The sequence below is a fragment of the Lepus europaeus genome, chromosome 17 (assembly GCF_033115175.1).
Source record: "Lepus europaeus isolate LE1 chromosome 17, mLepTim1.pri, whole genome shotgun sequence".
Lineage (NCBI taxonomy): Eukaryota > Metazoa > Chordata > Mammalia > Lagomorpha > Leporidae > Lepus > Lepus europaeus.
Window position 1 is genome coordinate 4,703,577 of NC_084843.1, and position 17,784 is coordinate 4,721,360.

The 17,784-nt window shown below is 45.8% G+C and overlaps 1 protein-coding gene across 1 annotated transcript in view; it reads right to left on the reverse strand.

Moving 5' to 3' along the window:
- DOCK1 (dedicator of cytokinesis 1) overlaps positions 1 to 17,784 on the reverse strand; it is a 491,536-nt gene that overhangs the window by 354,516 nt on the left and 119,236 nt on the right. Inside the window, exons 22-23 of the mRNA XM_062215058.1 lie at positions 11,538 to 11,672; positions 44 to 152 (exon numbers count right to left, since the gene is read on the reverse strand). Coding sequence (XP_062071042.1) covers positions 44 to 152; positions 11,538 to 11,672 — 244 coding nt within the window. The remainder of the gene's footprint in view (positions 1 to 43; positions 153 to 11,537; positions 11,673 to 17,784) is intronic.

A 17,784-nucleotide genomic window follows, 5' to 3' on the forward strand; every position in this document is an offset into this window, starting at 1 on the left:
CCTTGACCATCTCAAGGTTGACCTGAGCGTGGCCTGCACCCACCTTCACCCTGACCGTCTGGTCCGACAAGCTGCTCATCATGTCGTTGATGGACCGGAACAGCTGCAGCAGTGACTCCACGAAGTCGGCCTCTCCCTTATTCTCGTAGAGTCTGCAAGGAAACAGGAGACACCGTGAGCACCCGTGGAGAAGACCTCTGCCGTCTGATTGGGCACCGACAGGCAGCTGCCTGGGACAACTCGGAATGTTTGACAACTTCAAAATCCACCACAAAGAAGGCGACTGGGCAAGCAGAATACCCCAGAGCAGGCCATCAGGCAGAGAGCAGCCACATGAAAGAAACTGGATCTTAATGAAACATCTATTGCTATTTTCAGTGTAACATAATGTACTTTGTAAAAATCTAAAAAACACAAAATATGGGGCGTCTTAAAGTTCATGAAAAACACAGTATAAAAAAACTATACGTGGGGCCAGTGCCGCGGCTTACTAGGCTAATCCTCCGCCTGCGGCACCGGCACCCCGGGTTCTAGTCCCGGTCCGGGCGCCGGATTCTGTCTCAGTTGCCCCTCTTCCAGTCCAGCTCTCTGCTGTGGCCCGGAGGGCAGTGGAGGATGGCCCAAGTCCTTGGGCCCTGCACCCCATGGGAGACCAGGAGAGGCACCTGGCTCCTGGCTTCGGATCAGCAGCACGGTGCGCCGGCCGCAGCAGCCATTGGGGGCTGAACCAACAGAAAAAGGAAGACCTTTCTCTGTCTCTCTCTCTCTCACTGTCTACTCTACCTGTCCAAAAAAAAAAAAAAAAAAACTACACGTGGGTTTCAATTTTTCAGATTGATTGACTTGAAAAGCAGAGTGAGAGAGAGAATTTTTCCATCTCCTGGTTCATTCCACATATGGCTACAAGCTGGGATTGGGACAGTCCAAAGGCAAAGCTAAGAGTCAGGAACTCCATCCAGGGCGCCCCTGGGAGTGGCAGGGACCCGAGCACTTTGCCGCCTTCCGGGGCCTTCGGAGGCATGCTATTCTGGAGCCAGACTGAAGGCAGAGCAGCCAGAACCTGGAGCTTGCACATGGAAGCCAAAGTTGTAAGCGGCAGCTTAACCTAGCGCACAACATCGTCTGGTCCAGCTCTCAACATTTTTTGCACTGAGATAAAATATCACTTAATTCTAACTAGTACTGAAACAGTATTTTTACACTTTGTGTTTCTGCGTGGGTACAAACTGATGAGATCCTTACTAATTATATACTGAATCAATCCCCTGTATATAAAGATAATTGGAAATGAAAAAAAAAAAAAAAAAACCTGGTGTTAAATTGGAAATGGCATAGAAAATTAATTAATTTTTTAAAAAAAATATTATGTAGGATCTCTGCCTTTAATGTGCTGTACACTCTTATTTAATGCTATAACTAGTACTCCAACAGTATTTTTTTTTTCACTTTGTGTTGCTATATGGGGGCAAACTGTTGAAATCGTTACCTAATTTATACTAAACTGATCTTTTGTATATAAAGAGAATTGAAAATGATTCATGATGTGATTGGAAGGGGAGAGGGAGCGGGAAAGGGGAGGGTTGTGGGTGGGAGGGAAGTTTTGGGAGGGGGAAGCCATTGTAACCCATGAGCTGTACTTTGGAAATTTATATTCATTAAATAAAAGTTTAATTAAAAAAAAATCACTTAATTCCATTTATCCGCAAACTTTCTGAAGTGCTCCAGTTTACAGAGAGAAAGGGATAGAGAAAGGCAGGAACAGGGGGAAGGGGAGAGGAAGGAAGAAGGAGGAAGAAATTCGGCGTTGTCCCCACCCAACAGAAACCACCACATTCATATTTGGTGTCTTTTCTCTGCCAGTATTTTTAAACTCAAAATGTCATGTAACTGACAATCACAAAGACACTTAATTGCCTAAATTTGACATAATCTTGTCACCACTTGAAAATGACGTTATAATAGTACATTTAAAATTATATTATTCCCGAGTAAGGATGCTAACGACAAATCCATTCATCTTAAAGAGCTGCTGGTAACTGGAAACTGTTCCGGAGGTGGAGCACATTCCATAAATGGATAATGAGATATCTGCACATCAGGTATGTGTGTGCCAATACATGTTGCAAATTATAAATAAGCTTCATCTATAAACTATTTGTACTTACTTCAAGCTGCTGTGTTACTAAAAAGCAACACATTTGCATTTTAAAATGTTGCAACTCAAATGTTTTATTAATACTGAGTAGTTTTTTGCCTAATTAAAAGTATACCACACCTGAAAACTTGTGTACAACAGAAAATTCTGTGAACTAAGTGATAATGAATTACCCTAGAGGTAATCTTATATTTAAATCCATTCCACTGCAAAGCAAGGAATTTTGTGTAACCCCAGAAGCTGCAATCCATTACATCTGCTTCAGAAAAGATCTGCCTAAATGGTGACCAAACAATGGAGATCGTGGAAGCATGCATGCTGGCCACAGGTGCCACTGCAGCTCCAGCTCCCACCCATCCCTCCCCACCCCCAGGACACCTGCCAACGCCAGGCAGCATGGGGTGGAAAGCAAGCCTCAAGAGGAAAACCTCTGCAGAGCAGGGTGGACTTGTTCTCAGGTTACAGAGAAAGCGCCAAGAGTCTGGAACCTGCCAGCAAGAAGGGTCCTAGGGAACTCTGTAGACTCTCAGGGGAAAACCCTGGAGAACCAGGGACAAAGCGAGGCAGACTCGGATCCCCAAGGCTACAGCATGAACCTGACCGAGTTCAGATGATCTCTGATCAGCCCCACTTTCTCAGCCTAGAAGAGACAGGATGAGTCACCCCTGGGGGAAGAACCCATTATCTTGAGCTTTTACAGCTTGACATACACACAATCCTGCCTTCAACCAAAAATGATGAAAGGCAACCAAAGACCAGAGCACATGGCCAGACCAAAGAGCCAAAGAAGGTGACAGAAATAGACCCACAGGTGATCCAGACACTGCCCGTGGCCAATAAAAAAATCAGATAATTACAATTTATTATATTTTAAAACCAATAAAATAGAGAACAGAAGGCAAACAACACTTTAGTAGATAAAATTTTGAAAAAAGAATTTAAAAAATTAAAAAAAGAATCAGTAGAAGTCATTGTGACACAGGGGGTCAATCCCCCAATTAGGACGCCCAGATCCCCAGTTGGATGGAGTGCTGATTTCTGTCCTGGCTTCTCTGCTTCTCATTCAGCATCATGGCAGGCAGCAGGTGATGGCTTGAGTGTTTGGGCCCCTGCCACCCACTGGGAGACCCAGATGGAGTTCTGGGCACCTGGCTTCAATCTGGCCCAGCCTGACTATTGTAGACATTTGAGGAATGAGACAGCAAATAGACGATGGATGGATCTCTATTTCTCTCTCTCTCCCCCTCTCTCTTGCTCCTTCAAGTAGATATAAATAAATAGAAAATGAACCCAGAGAAGAACATTTTTAAAAAGAATCCAATGGAAATCCTAAAACTACAACATTACAATCTGTTAAATTAAGAATCCAATCTATGAGTTTGAGAGCAGACACAACAAGAGACAAAATTAGCGAAAAGAAAGACAATCCTCAGAAAAACAATGAAGTAGAAGCACAGAGGAGGAACACACAGAGAAGAGAGATGGGCGGGCGCGTGAACTGAGGGCCAAGGACAGCAGGGCGACAGGGCAATGCTAGAGCAGCGAGATGATCCAAGGAGGGTAAGTAAGAAGCAAAGCATTCCTATGCAACTCATGGCAAGACTGCCAACAACCACAGAGACAAAAAGCAATGAGAAGTGGAAAACAAATACAATTCACCTTCAAAGACAAAACAACGCATACAAAATCTGACTTCTCCCCAGAAACAGTGGAACCCTGAAGGGAGCAGAACTCCATCTGGAAGGGGGAGATACCTGCCAACCTCAAAGGCCGTGTTACTTGGAAGGGATGAAACACTTTGATCAAAGCAAACCCTGTAGCTGACTTAGACTAAAAGGAATCCCACAGAGAGTTCTCTGGCCAGGGGAAAGTGATCCCAGAGGGCAACGTGGGACTGAAGGAAGGAAGAAAAACAACCGTGAACATAAAACATATAAACTGAATATCAGCTACACAGAACCACCATGTCTTACAGAGTTTAAAATATGCAGACACACAATGATCACACGAGAGAGACAGGGAACACGTGGGGTTTAAGTGCTCTATTTTTCCAGCTGTATCCAGCATTACCAAGAGAGTAACAATCTGAATTATTGTATAACAAGTCCAACATACCTGTTTTCATTTCTAAGATCATCATTAAAAAAATACTAAGACCATGTTTAACTAACTTACTTAAAGAACAAAAAATGGGATGATAAAAAGAAAAGGTTTGGGGAGCCAGCACTGTGGTGTAGTAGTAGGCTAAGCCTCCACCTGCGGTGCCGGCGTCCCATGTGGGCACTGGATCGTGTCCCAGCTGCTCCTCTTCCTATCCACTCTGCTGGATCAAAGTGCTTGGGCCTCTGCACCCACAGGGGTGGCCTGGAAGAAACTCCTGGCTCCTGGCTTTGGATCAGCCCAGCTCTGGCCATTGTGGCCATTTGGGAAGTGAATCAGTAGATGGAAGACCTTTCTCTCCGTCTGTAATTCTGTCTCTCAAATAAATAAATAAATCTTTAAAAAGAGAGAAAGAGGGAGAGAAGGGAAGGGGAAGGAGAAAGAAAAGTTTGGGAGTGGATGCTGTGGTGTAGCACGTTAAGCAGCTGCTTATGACGCTGGTATCCCATACAGGAGCTGGTTCAAGTCCTGGCTGCTCCACTGCTGATCCAGCTCCCTGCTAACGTAACTGAGAAAGCAGCGGAAGGAGGCCCAAGTGCTTGGGCTGCTGTCACACAGGTGTGAGGAACGGGTGGAGTTCCAGAACCCTGCCCTGAGCTCAGACCAGCCCCAGCTGTTCTGGGCATTTCAGGAGTGAACCAGCAATGGAAGCTTCTCTTTTCTCTCTGATTCTCTCCCTGTCATTCTCCCTTTCAATTAAATTAACAAACCTTAAAAAAAATAAAAGTTTGGCTGATATTTTTTTAAAAAGCAGAAAAGAAAGAAATGTTAAACATAACACAAGTGATTAAAAAAGAAATTTAGGGCCGGCGCCGCGGCTCACTAGGCTAATCCTCCGCCTTGCGGCGCCGGCACACCAGGTTCTAGTCCCGGTCGGGGCACCGATCCTGTCCCGGTTGCCCCTCTTCCAGGCCAGCTCTCTGCTGTGGCCTGGGAGTGCAGTGGAGGATGGCCCAAGTGCTTGGGCCCTGCACCCCATGGGAGACCAGGAGGAAGCACCTGGCTCTTGCCATCGGATCAGCGCGGTGCGCCGGCCGCAGTGCGCTACCGCGGCGGCCATTGGAGGGTGAACCAACGGCAAAGGAAGACCTTTCTCTCTGTATTTCTCTCTCACTGTCCACTCTGCCTGTCAAAAAAAAAAAAATCAAAAAAAGAAATTTAGGAGCCAGCATTGTGGCATTGCAGGTAAACCTCTGCCTGTAGAGCCAGCATCCCATATGGGAGCTGATTCGAGTCCCAGCTGCTTCACTTCAGATCCAGCTCCCCACTGGGAAGACAGTGGAGGATGGCCCAACTGCTTGGGCCCTGCACCCACATAGAAGACCCAGAAGAAGCCCCTGGCTCCTGGTTTTGGCCTGGCCCAGCCCCGGCCATTTCAGCCGTTTGGTGAGTGAACCAGCAGATGCAAGATCTCTCTCTCTCTCTTCCTCTCTCTCTCTGTAACTCTGCCTTTCATAACTAAAATAAATCTTACAAAAAGAGAAAGAGAGAGAGTTCATAGGGGCTGGCATTGCGGCACAACAGGTTAAGCCACCTCTTACAACACAGGCATCCCATTTGAGAAGATGGTTCCAAGTCCCAGCAGATGACCCATTTTCAATCCTGTTTCCTACCAATGCACAGGGGAGGCCGTGGAAGATGACACACGTTGTTGGGTTTCTGCCACTCACATGGCAGACCAACATGGAATTCCCAGCTCCTCGCTTAGACCTGACCCAGAACTGGAAGTTGCAGCCATTCTGGAAATGAACCAGAAGATGAAGAACTGTCTGTCTCTCCTGCTCTACGTTTGTGTCTGTGTGCATGTGTGTCCCCCCCTTTCTGTCACTCTGCCTTTCAAGTAAATAAGTGTAAAATTAAGAGAAAATTAATAGAAATATAGTAGATACAAACCCACCAAACTCCTTAATTACATTATATGTATAATTACAATATATGTATTATATAATTACATTATAGTTAAAGGATTCTTAGAATCGAGGAAATAAAAATATAGATTGCTGCTTATAGTGCATCTCAAACATAAAAGAATGGAAAGGTTAAAAAAACAGAATGAAAATGGCATTCAATGCAAATAATAAACAACAGATAAACAGAAACTTTTTATCTTGATTTAGACGTAGACTCACAAGAAAGACATCATAATGATAAACCGGTATGCCCACAATAACGTGGCCCCAAAATCTATAAGGCATAACTCTTGAGTCTTTAACATATTTAAAATCCTACCAAGAACCTTTCAAGGAGGAATCTTGGTAATCAGTTTCTCTGCTGTCATCCAACATGTCTGGAACACAGGAATAATTAGGCAGTGAACCCTCCACAGCATCTCTACGGAATGAAATGTCACTACGTCTCTACAAGCTCCTTGTGGCTTTATCAAATAAAAACAGGAGCCACCAGCTCAGCTCAGCCTGAGGAGGAGGAAGAAGGCCTCAGAGACACTGACAAACAGACAAAGTCTACGCATCCACTAACTAGGAACGACGGGATCTTTGTTTATTAACTACACTCTACCCTGTGGCCCAGCGGACGCAAGCAAGAAGACAGATCTGCACAACTTATGCATGATCAATAACTAATTATTCACAAAGCTAACACCAGGCAACAAGCCAAAACTCTACCGAGCACAGGAAAGACACAAAGTCAAGCGATAACCAGACTTAGCGATTTAATTCAGGTCTGAAGCGAGATGTCTCTGTTTTCTTACTGAGGAGTTAATGTGATCCGCCCACACAGAAAACACAGACAAACAAAAGTCAGCAGAGCAGGACCCAGGCTGTCGGGAGTCTTCAGTGAGTTTCCCTAGAAACCAAACGTCTTTGGGCCAGAGCTGTTAAACTGCTGTTCTCATTTCAATGCAAAATGAGTTTTCTAAACACAACCAAAAATATGGAACTGCATAGCAAGAAAGACAGAAAAATAACCGTGACAAGCTTCAATATCTTCACCTCCAAAGTTCCACCTCTTTCTTCTCTGGGTGAGTAATTACTGTCAATTATCATAGAACTGAACAACGCTCCTGCATTGCACGCAAACACAGCAGCCCTTTTGGAAAGAGGAAGAAAAATAAAACATCACAAAAGTTTACTCCAACTGCAAAAGGAAAAGCAACTTGTCAATTCCAGCTGTGAACACAATTGTTTTTCTCCCAAGGTAATAAATGTGTTGCAGGTAAGAAAATGAGTCCTGGTTTGTTTTCTTCCCCACAGCTGCAAACACCACACATGAGACCCATTTAGAGCTTGTTAGGGACCAGATACTCCAGGCATCGGCATGGGCCACGGGACAGCTTTTCCTCTACGTAGCCTATGGAACAAGAATGGGATTTCATCCTGAACTATGGCCTTTGATATCTCTGGCGAATGCTCCCGGAAAATGGCTGGGGGTGAGATTACCAAGGGGCTTAGCCCTATCATCCATAATTTTCAGATGATGAGCTGTTTCCTAAAATACAATCTGTAAGACACTAAACATCTTCCAACACTTCTAGTGCACAAATTTAAGTATTTATCAGGGCCGGCCTTGTAGCACAGTAGGTTAAGCCACCACTTGTGACACTGGCATCCCATGAGAGCTCCACTTTGAGTTCCAGCTGTTCCACTTCTAATCCAGCTCCCTGATAATGCAACTGAGAAAGCAGCAGAAGAAGCACTTAGGCCCCTGATGCCCACGTGGGAGATCCGGATGGAGTTCCTGGCTCCCAGCTACAGCCTGGCCAAGCCCTCACTGCTGCAGTCATTTGGGGAGCAAAGCAGAGGATGAAGATCTCTCTCCCTCTCTATCCCTCTGCCTTTCAAACAAGTCTTTATAAAGAAGAAGTGTTCATCATAGCCACACAACGTGGCTACAACTGCGCTCTCCATTTTGAAATAAATGTTCCATCATTCTCTTGCCTCAAGAACTGTAGTAAGCAGCTAGGATCCACATTTTAAAAACATTTTGAGAAACAGAAGAACAACAATGAACTATTAAAGTCTAGGATATCATCAGGGGGTTAAAAAGCCCATGAAGTATTCATGGATGCAGGAAGGAACAAAGAAGGGACAGGAAGAGAGGAAGAAGACAAGGCTCCTAACCACTACAGATGGCTACAGAACTGGGAGGGACAAGGCCAGCGATGCCCACATGGGAGCTCTGAGAGCACAGGAAGCCTCACGGATTTGTAGCAATTGCTGCTACTCAGTATTAATCACCTTGTGTCTTCAACACTCTCACCAGTTCTGAGAAACAACTTACCCCGCAAAGATAGTTCGAGATCAGGTGTGGTTTTTATTTGAGCCTAAGAGAACAGAGGCAGGCAGGGGATCATCTATGTGCCTGGCACTGGAGTAGAGGTATTGCCTGGGCAATCAGCCACAAAGCACTAGCTGTGCCACAGACAAAAGCCGGCTGGTTATTTCTCATTTCTAGGTGACCCCATAGGACAAACTCACATCTGCAGGTCACATACAACTCTGATTACAAATCAGAGAGGCAGGCACCAGGAGTCCCAGACGCTGAGTCTTCTTTTTTTTTAATGAAAAAAATGTATTTATGTGAAAAGCAGATTTACAGAGAGACAGAGAGAAAAATCACCCATTTGCTGGTTCACTCCCAATGCCCTCAATGGCTGGAGTTGGGCCAGGCTGAAGCCAGGAGCTTCCTCTGGGTCCCTGACGTGGGTGCAGGGGCCCAAGCATGTGAGCCATCCTCAGCTGGTTTCTCAGGTGCATGAGCAGGGAGCTGGATCAGAAGTGAAGCAGTCGGGACTCAAACTGATGCCCACATGGGAGGGCAGCATTGTAGGCAGCAGCTTAACCTAGTAGACCACAAGGCCGGCCCGAGACTGAGCCTTAACCTAATGGTGAAGGATGGCTCGAAAGAGCCAAACTATCTAAAATTTAATGGCCTGAAATGAGTTAGGAAGTTCCATGCTCTCAGGCAACAGAAAATGTGGGTTAAAAGTATGAAAAAGAGACTTTTACTTGCCTAATCCAATCTTTAGATCTGCCAGTAACTGTTTGTGCAGAAAACATCACTCAGTCCACCTAAAAATCTGTTCCAACCTCCCTTGCAGCTAGTGTGGTCATGTGACCTAGTTCTGCCAATGAGATGAAAGCATAGTATGCAGTTCTGTAGGGAAGGAGGGAACTCTTTGAAAATCAAGTGTGTGGCAGAGCTATTTACCCCATGTCTTTCCCCACCACGGCCTGGAGTACAGGGTGATGCCAGGCGGGGCAGGCAACACCTGGGAACCAGGATATACAGTAGGCCGAGGCAGCAAGGGAAAGGTGACAATGGCACAAACACCCCTTGGAGCAAACTGCAGGGCTCTGAACTCTTCCCCTGTGTGCCAAGAGCGAATCTTCTCAAGTTAAATCAAATAAATTGGAGTTTGGGGCCGGCGCTATGGTGCAACTGCTTAACGCCTGGCCTGAAGCACCGGCATCCTGTATGGGCGCTGGTTCGAGACCCAGCTGCTCCACTTCTGATCCAGCTCTCTGCTATGGCCTGGGAAAGCAGTAGAAGATGGCCCAAGTCCTTGGGCCCCTGCACTCACATAGGAGACCCAGAAGAAGCTCCTGGCTCCTGGCTTCGGATTGGCACAGCTCTGGCCACTGCGGCCAATTGGAGAATGAACCAGTGGATGGAAGACCTCTCTTTCTCTGCCTCTCCTTTCTCTGTGTAACTCTGACTTTCAAATAAATAAATAAATATTAAAAAAAATAAATTGGAATTTTATATTATACACAGCCAGTCATATTCCTAACTACTGTAAGGCTGATCAAACTCAATAAACTATATGGACAATAATTTTAAGATTTTAGGCCATTCGTGTCATGGAATTGAAAGAAAGAGGCAACAAAATACTTTGTTACGGGTACACCTGGGCCACCTCACTCTTTTCCAAAGCAGCATTAGCTGTAAAGACCACACACTCGAGGTTAGCACTGTGGCACGGCTGGTGATGCAGCATCCCATGTGGGCGCCAGTTTGAGTCCTGGCTGCTCTACTGCCAATCCAGCTCCCTGCTAATGGCCTGGGAAAGCAGTGGAGAATGAGCCAAGTCTTTGGGCTCTTGCTACCAAGTGGGAAACCCAGATGGAGTTCGAGGCACCTGGCTTCAGCCTGGCCCAGCCCTGGTCATCACAGTCATTTGAGAAATCAGCAGACAGAAGATCTCTCTCCTTCTATTTATCTCCCTCTTCTCTCTGTAATTCTGCCTTTCAAATAAATAAATAAATCTTAAAAAACAATAGACCACATATTTATGCATACGTATGTATCTAAATGTTCTCTGTAAAATAATAAAGTCATGGCCGGCGCCGCGGCTCAATAGGCTAATCCTCCGCCTAGCGGCGCCGGCACACCGGGTTCTAGTCCCGGTCGGGGCACCGATCCTGTCCCGGTTGCCCCTCTTCCAGGCCAGCTCTCTGCTGTGGCCAGGGAGTGCAGTGGAGGATGGCCCAAGCCCTTGGGCCCTGCACCCCATGGGAGACCAGGATAAACACCTGGCTCCTGCCATCGGATCAGCGCGGTGCGCCGGCCGCAGTGCGCCTACCGCGGCGGCCATTGGAGGGTGAACCAACGGCAAAAGGAAGACCTTTCTCTCTCTGTCTCTCTCTCTCACTGTCCACTCTGCCTGTCAAAAAAAAAAAATAATAATAATAATAATAATAAAGTCATGAATAGCCTGATTTTTTTAAAGTTCAAAAATAATTCCAAAGTCCATCCTGACAGTAAGTGAAAAAAGTCACTAAGAGAAGGCAGCAGAACAGCTGCCCCAGGGAGAGTCCACGTGGAGGAACCCATGGCTGGAAACAGAATCCCACGCAGGCGGGGGAGAGGGGAAGCGAGCAAGGCGATGTCACTCGATGTCGGCTCTGCATTAGCGTCTCTTGTGTTTCACTTCAGTTTGTTCTTGTGGGTGTTTTGCTCTAGCAAGACAAACTGAACAGACCACAGTGCACGTGGGGCGCTGCAAAGGTTCTCAGTAGACGGATGGATGGGCAGCCATGCACTTCTGACTCAGGGACCGGGTCCCACGGGCAGCACTGGCACCAGACTTCCCAGGGGGCAGTGGAGGCAGACACGGTAACCCCACCCCAGGACTGCGCTCTGTGTGTCGGTCAAGCTAGGAAGCTAGGAAAGGGAGGGGGAAGGGACAGGGGAGAACCCGTGAGACGGCAGGAGAGGGGGCAGTCACGGGTGTCTGGAGAACCTGCACAGGGCTACCTACTGGTTGAACAGGATCCGTGAGCGCACGATGAACTTGAAGATGTACTCCAAAGCTTTCATAGCCTTGTACAGCTGGTCATTGATCCCCGGCTTCTCTGCGTTGTCCACGTAGTTCCTCAACACTTTCGTCAGCTTCCTGTGTGCAATGGAAACACAGTAAGGAGAAGCGCAGGCGACTACAAGACCTCAATCCTTAACTCAGACAGAAATCCGCAGTTATTTTTAGCGTGGTTTCCACTTGGTACATGCATATTCATACAATGTTTTCTAATCACACGAATTGAGTGATAAAACATGGCTCAGAAGTGCAAGGTCTGAGCAAACAGTAGGCACGTGCTGCACGTTCGCTGTTGTTCTGAGCATTTAATGTAACATCGGAGCTAATGTCTGCAGCCCCAGGACGCCAGAGTGGGAGGAAGCAGGAACTCCAGGAGGTGAGCTGGCTTTCCCAATGCTAAAGAACAAAACCAAAAGGACTTGCAAGGGAGCTCAACAGAACCACAAACTGTTTTCTCAAAAATGACCTCCGGCAAAGATGACCTGGAATTAGGTAGGTGATGGGTTTTTAGCACCGTGGATGTGGTAAATGTGAGTGACCACACACCACAAAACACGTGAGCAAACTGTCCATGTGGTACCACAATAGAAAAAGACAAGTTCTTGGAAAGAACCTCAGCCATCCGTGTGCATTTTAGTTGATTTTCCGTAACTAGTTTGCTAAAACAAGTACTTACGTGGCATATAGAAATTGTTGAGAGAATTTTTTGAACAGAAAACATTCCGATATTTCAAAGAATTATGTAAGACTCTTTATATAAAAAGGTAGAAACAATAAACGAGGATATTTAAAAGATTTAGAAACACTTTTTATACTCCCTAGAATTCCCCAAAAAGATTTTGCATTGAAAGCATGATAATCACATTCCTCTTAGTTTGTATGATTCTAAGTTGTGATCAAAAAACAAGCAACTCTCTAACGGAAAATATTTGAAACATTCCTCATAATAAATAACTTTACACAATGTATAACACACAGAAACTCATCAGAATTATATTTAAAATTTTCCATTCCACAACGGACATAATAGGCAGTTCATACAAATAGATTTTATATTAGACACCAAAATTAAGTGCCGAGTTCATAGATACTTTTTTTTTAACATTTTGGGGAAAAATGACAATGAAAAATATTTTTCTATTTTGCTATAAGTCAAAGGATAAGAAAGTTGTAATGATAAATAATTACTCAAAGCTTCAGGGTACATGAGAAAGTTAACTTAAATGAAAAAACTAGAAACATCTTTAAAAACAATCAATTTTATTAACAAAAAACATGGAAATTAAAATAACAAGTCAAATGTTTGCCTCATCAATTGGGAGGATGTCATTTTTGCCTCATGATTGGGGAAGTCAAGACTGCTGATGGGAAAACAGGAGTGATACTTTGTAAGAGTGTAAACCAGCCATGTGGGTTACAAAATCAAGTAGCAACATGTTAGGATGCAAACTTCAAATCCTCTGAGACCAGCAGTTCCATTCCTAGTAACCTGTCCTAGAGAAACTATTGCAAATGTATTATATTAATAGCAGCATTTTCTCCAGTGGTAAAGACATATAAACAAAAACATGCCATCATTTGAGACTGGTTACATAAACTATGATCCAACCCTAAAGTGGATTATTGCACAGTTGGAAAAGGCAGAGGTTAGAGGAGAGACTCTGCCATCATTAACATCGGAGGGAAGGCCATTTATGCTGCAAGAACTGTGGTTATAAAACAAAAGATTTGAGGTTGGCATTGTGGCACAGCAAGTTAAGCCGCCATCATCCCATAAAGGAACTGGTTCGAGATTTGGCTGCTCCATTTTTGATCTAGCTACCTGCTAATGAGGCTGGGAAAGCTGCAAAAGATGGCCCAAGTCCCTGGGCCTCTGCACCCATGTGGGAGACCCAGAAGAAGCTCCTGGCTTCAGCCTGGCCCAGCCCCCAGCAGTTGAGCCATTTGGGGGGTGACCCCGTGGATGGAACATCTATGTCTCTCTCTCTGTCTCTGCATCTCTCTGTAACTCTGACTTTCAATTAAATAAAGAAATAAATAAAGGAGAAGAAGGCTTAAAGTGGGTAATTCTGTATACGGTATTCTCCGCCATTGATCTTTTTATCTCCCGTTATTCCAGTGCTGTACTACCTTGGTTACTGAAGTTTTATAGTAAGCCTTGAAGTTTGGTGCTTCTGAAAAACTGGGCAATTGTAAGTATTTTGTATTTTCATATAAACTATAGATGTTTTTGTTAGAAAAACGTGGTAAGGGGAGCCTAGGATTGTGGTGTAGCAGGTAAAGCAACTGCCTGTCATGCCAGCATGCCAAATGGGTTCGAGTTCTGTCTGCTCCATTTCTGATGCAGCTCTCTGCTAATGGCCTGAGAAAGTAGCAGAAGATGGTTCAAATGCTTGCTCCCTTGTTCCCATGGGGGAGATCTAGAGGAAGCTCCTGGCTCCTACCTGGCTCAGTCCCACCTGCTGCACCCACTTGGGGAGTGATTTCTATCTATGGGAAGATCTGTCTTTCTGTGACTTTGTAACTCTGCATTTCAAATAAATAAAATAAATTCTTTTTAAAAAATGCTAGGATTTATGGGGCCGGTGCTGTGGCGCAGTGGGTTAAAGCCCTGGCCTGAGGCACCGGCACCCCATATGGGTGTCGGTTCTAGTCCCGGCTGCTCCTCTTCCCATCCAGCTCTCTGTTGTGGCCTGGGAGGGCAGTGGAGGATGATCCAGATCCTTGGGCCCCTGCACCCGCATGGGAGACCCGGAGGAGGCTCCTGGCTCCTGGCTTCAGATTGGCACAGCTCCAGCCGTTGAGGCCATTTGGGGAGTTAACCAGTGGATGGAAGACCTCGCTCTCTGTAACTCTTTCAAATAAATAAAATAAATCTTAAAAAAAAAAAAAAATGCTAGGATTTTTTTTTATTGAGATTGCACTGAAAAGATTGACTAACTTGGAGAAAATAGATATTCAAGCAGTATCTTGTTTTTCGGTCCATGAACATATCTCTCAGGTTATTCTTTTTTTAATGTCTCCTAGCTAAATCCATTCCATAAAAATTGATTTTTTTAAAGATTTATTTTATTTATTTGAAAGTCAGAGTTACAGAGAGAGGTAGAGAGAGAGAGAGAAAGGTCTTCCATCCACTGGTTCACTCCCCAGATGGTTGCAACAGCCAGAGCTGAGCTGATCCAAAGTCAAGAGCTTCTTCCAGGTCTCCCACATGGGTGCAGGGGCCCAAGGACTTGGGCCATCTTCTACTGCATCTTCCCAGGCCACAACAGAGCTGGATCAGAAGAGGAGCAGCAAAGAATAGAACCGGCGCGCATGTGGGATGCCAGTGCTTCAGGCCAGGGCCCCAAATTGATGATTTTTGATAATACAATCAACTGTCCTATACTTTCAATTTAATTTTCCAATTTTATATATTTTATATGTATACATATATATATATACACACACACACACATATATAGTTGATTTTTTTCTTTTATCTTAATGTTTTCTTATTGACAAGTTTTTTTTTTTTTTTTTTTTTTTTGACAGGCAGAGTGGACAGTGAGAGAGAGAGACAGAGAGAACGGTCTTCCTTTGCCGTTGGTTCACCTTCCAATGGCCGCCGCGGCTGGCGCACCACGGTTGGCGCACCGCGCTGATCCGATGGCAGGAGCCAGGTGCTTCTCCTGGTCTCCCATGGGGTGCAGGGCCCAAGCACTTGGGCCATCCTCCACTGCACTCCCGGGCCATAGCAGAGAGCTGGCCTGGAAGAGGGGCAACGGGGACAGAATCCGGCGCCCCGACCGGGACTAGAACCTGGTGTGCCGGCACCGCAAGGCGGAGGATTAGCCTAGTGAGCCGCGGCGCCGGTCTACAAGTAATAATTACTTATACTAACAAAATACACTGTGATGGTTTGCTCTACGCTTACACTGTGGAATGATTAAGACTTGCATCTCAGCTTTCCCTAGTTTTTTATTTGGTTTGTTGGTTGGTTGGTTTCTGGTTTATTTAAAACTCCTCACAGTTTCTGTGTACACAGTCACATTGGGTGAAATGGTTTTACTTCTTTCTTTCCCTTTTTTAAGATCTTTCCTTACTTTTCCTTCCTTTATTGCACATTTGCAGGACAGTAAACAGATGTGCAGAGAAGAGACACACTTGCCTCATTGCTGACTCAAAGGACAAGCTTTCAAAGTGTCAAAGACAATGTTAGCGACAACCTTTCTTAAGTCTGTATCTCACGGAGGACGCCTGTCTATTCCTAGCGTGCGGAGAGACTTTCTCATACGTGGATGCTGAACTTTGGCGAATGCACGTTCTGCATTGCTGAGGCTCAGCGCTAAAAGCGTGAACCTGCTTCAGTCAGTGAGCTCCAGCCGGACTCTCTGCAGGGATGGGATCCTCTCTGAGCCACCCAGCGGGGCAGCCGCTCACCTGTGGCAACCAGGCAGTGGAAATGCAACCAATGCAACTGAAAATGTGACTTTCAAATCGGATTTTACCTAAACTCCAAATGGAGCTGGTGCTGTTACAACAGACAATGTAGACAATGTTGTGAAATTTGGTTAGGCAAAACTCGAATGCATAACTATTTTTTAAAAATGATACATTAGGCTTCAACAAAATTAAAAATTTCTGGTTATCAAAAGATACCACTAGGGAAAATTGTCAAATCAAAAGCAAACTCTGAAGATTAATAAAAAGAACAGAAAGTAAAAATACACTTAAGGAAGTATTTCATAAGTGGCAAGTATCAAAATAAGTAGGGACTCGTGATAAGGTAACTAAAAATTAAAATCACAAAGAGAGATCCTTTTACCCTAAGTACAGAAGCCCGACAGCGCTAAATGTTGAGTCGGACACAGACCGAGAGGACGAACGGTGCTGAAGAAAAGTGGTGCAACGCTTTTGGAGAACTATCTGGAAGTTTCTAACACCATAAATCACGCACGTGCCCGTTGGCCCAGAAATTCTAATTGCTTATCTGAGGGAAAATGAAAATTACATCCACAAAAGGCTTGGACAACAATATTCATAGAAGGGTGGCTGCTGGGGCCGGCACTGTTGCGCAACGGGTTAAGGCCCCAACCTGCGCTTGTTCTAGTCTCACCTACTCCACTTCCCATCCAGTTCTCTGCTATGGCCTGGGAAAGCAGTAGAAGATGGCCCAAGTCCCAGGGACTCTGCACCCACATGGGAGACCCAGAGGAAGCTACTGGCTCCTGGCTTCGGATCAGCACAGCTCCGGCCATCGAAGCCAATTAGGGAGTGAACCGGCAGATGGAAGTCCTCTCTCACTCGCTCTCTCTCTCTTTCTCTCTGCCTCTCCTTCTCTCTCTGTGTAACTCTGACTTTGAGTCCTGGCTGTTCCACTTCTGATCCAGCTCCCTGCTGATGGCATTGGAAAGCAGCAGAAGATGGCCCAGCTCCTTGGGCCCCCGCACCCACGTGGAGGACTCAGAAGAAGCTCCTGAAACCTGGCTTCCAAGCACTGACTACTGCAACCACTTGGGAAGTGAACCAGCAGATGCAACGCCTCTCTCTCTCTCTCTCTGTCTCTCCTTCTGTCTGAAACTGCCTTCTCAGATATATAAATCTTAATTTTTTTTTTTTTTTGTATTTTTGACAGGCAGAGTGGACAGTGAGAGAGAGAGACAGAGAGAAAGGTCTTCCTTTGCCATTGGTTCACCCTCCAATGGCCGCTGTGGCCTGCGTGCTGCGGCCGGTGCACCGCGCTGGTCCGAAGGCAGGAGCCAGGTGCTTATCCTGGTCTCCCATGGGGTGCAGGGCCCAAGCACTTGGGCCATCCTCCACAGCACTCCCTGGCCACAGCAGAGAGCTGGCCTGGAAGAGGGGCAACGGGGACAGAATCCGGCGCCCCGACCGGGACTAGAACCTGGTGTGCCGGCGCCGCAAGGCAGAGGATTAGCCTAGTGAGCCGCGGCGCTGGCTTTCTTAAAAAAAATTTTAAAAAGAATATTCATAATGGTGGGCATGGTGACACAGAAGGTTAAGCCACAGCTTGGGACACTAGTATCCTATATGGGAGTGCCAGGTTTGAGTCTTGGCTACTCCCTGCTTGGTGTCAATGCACCTGGGAGTCAGCAGATGATGACCCAAGGATTTGGGTTCCTGCCACCCACACTGGAGGCCTGGACATGGAGCTCCTGGCTCCTGGATTTTGCCTGGCTCATAAAACACC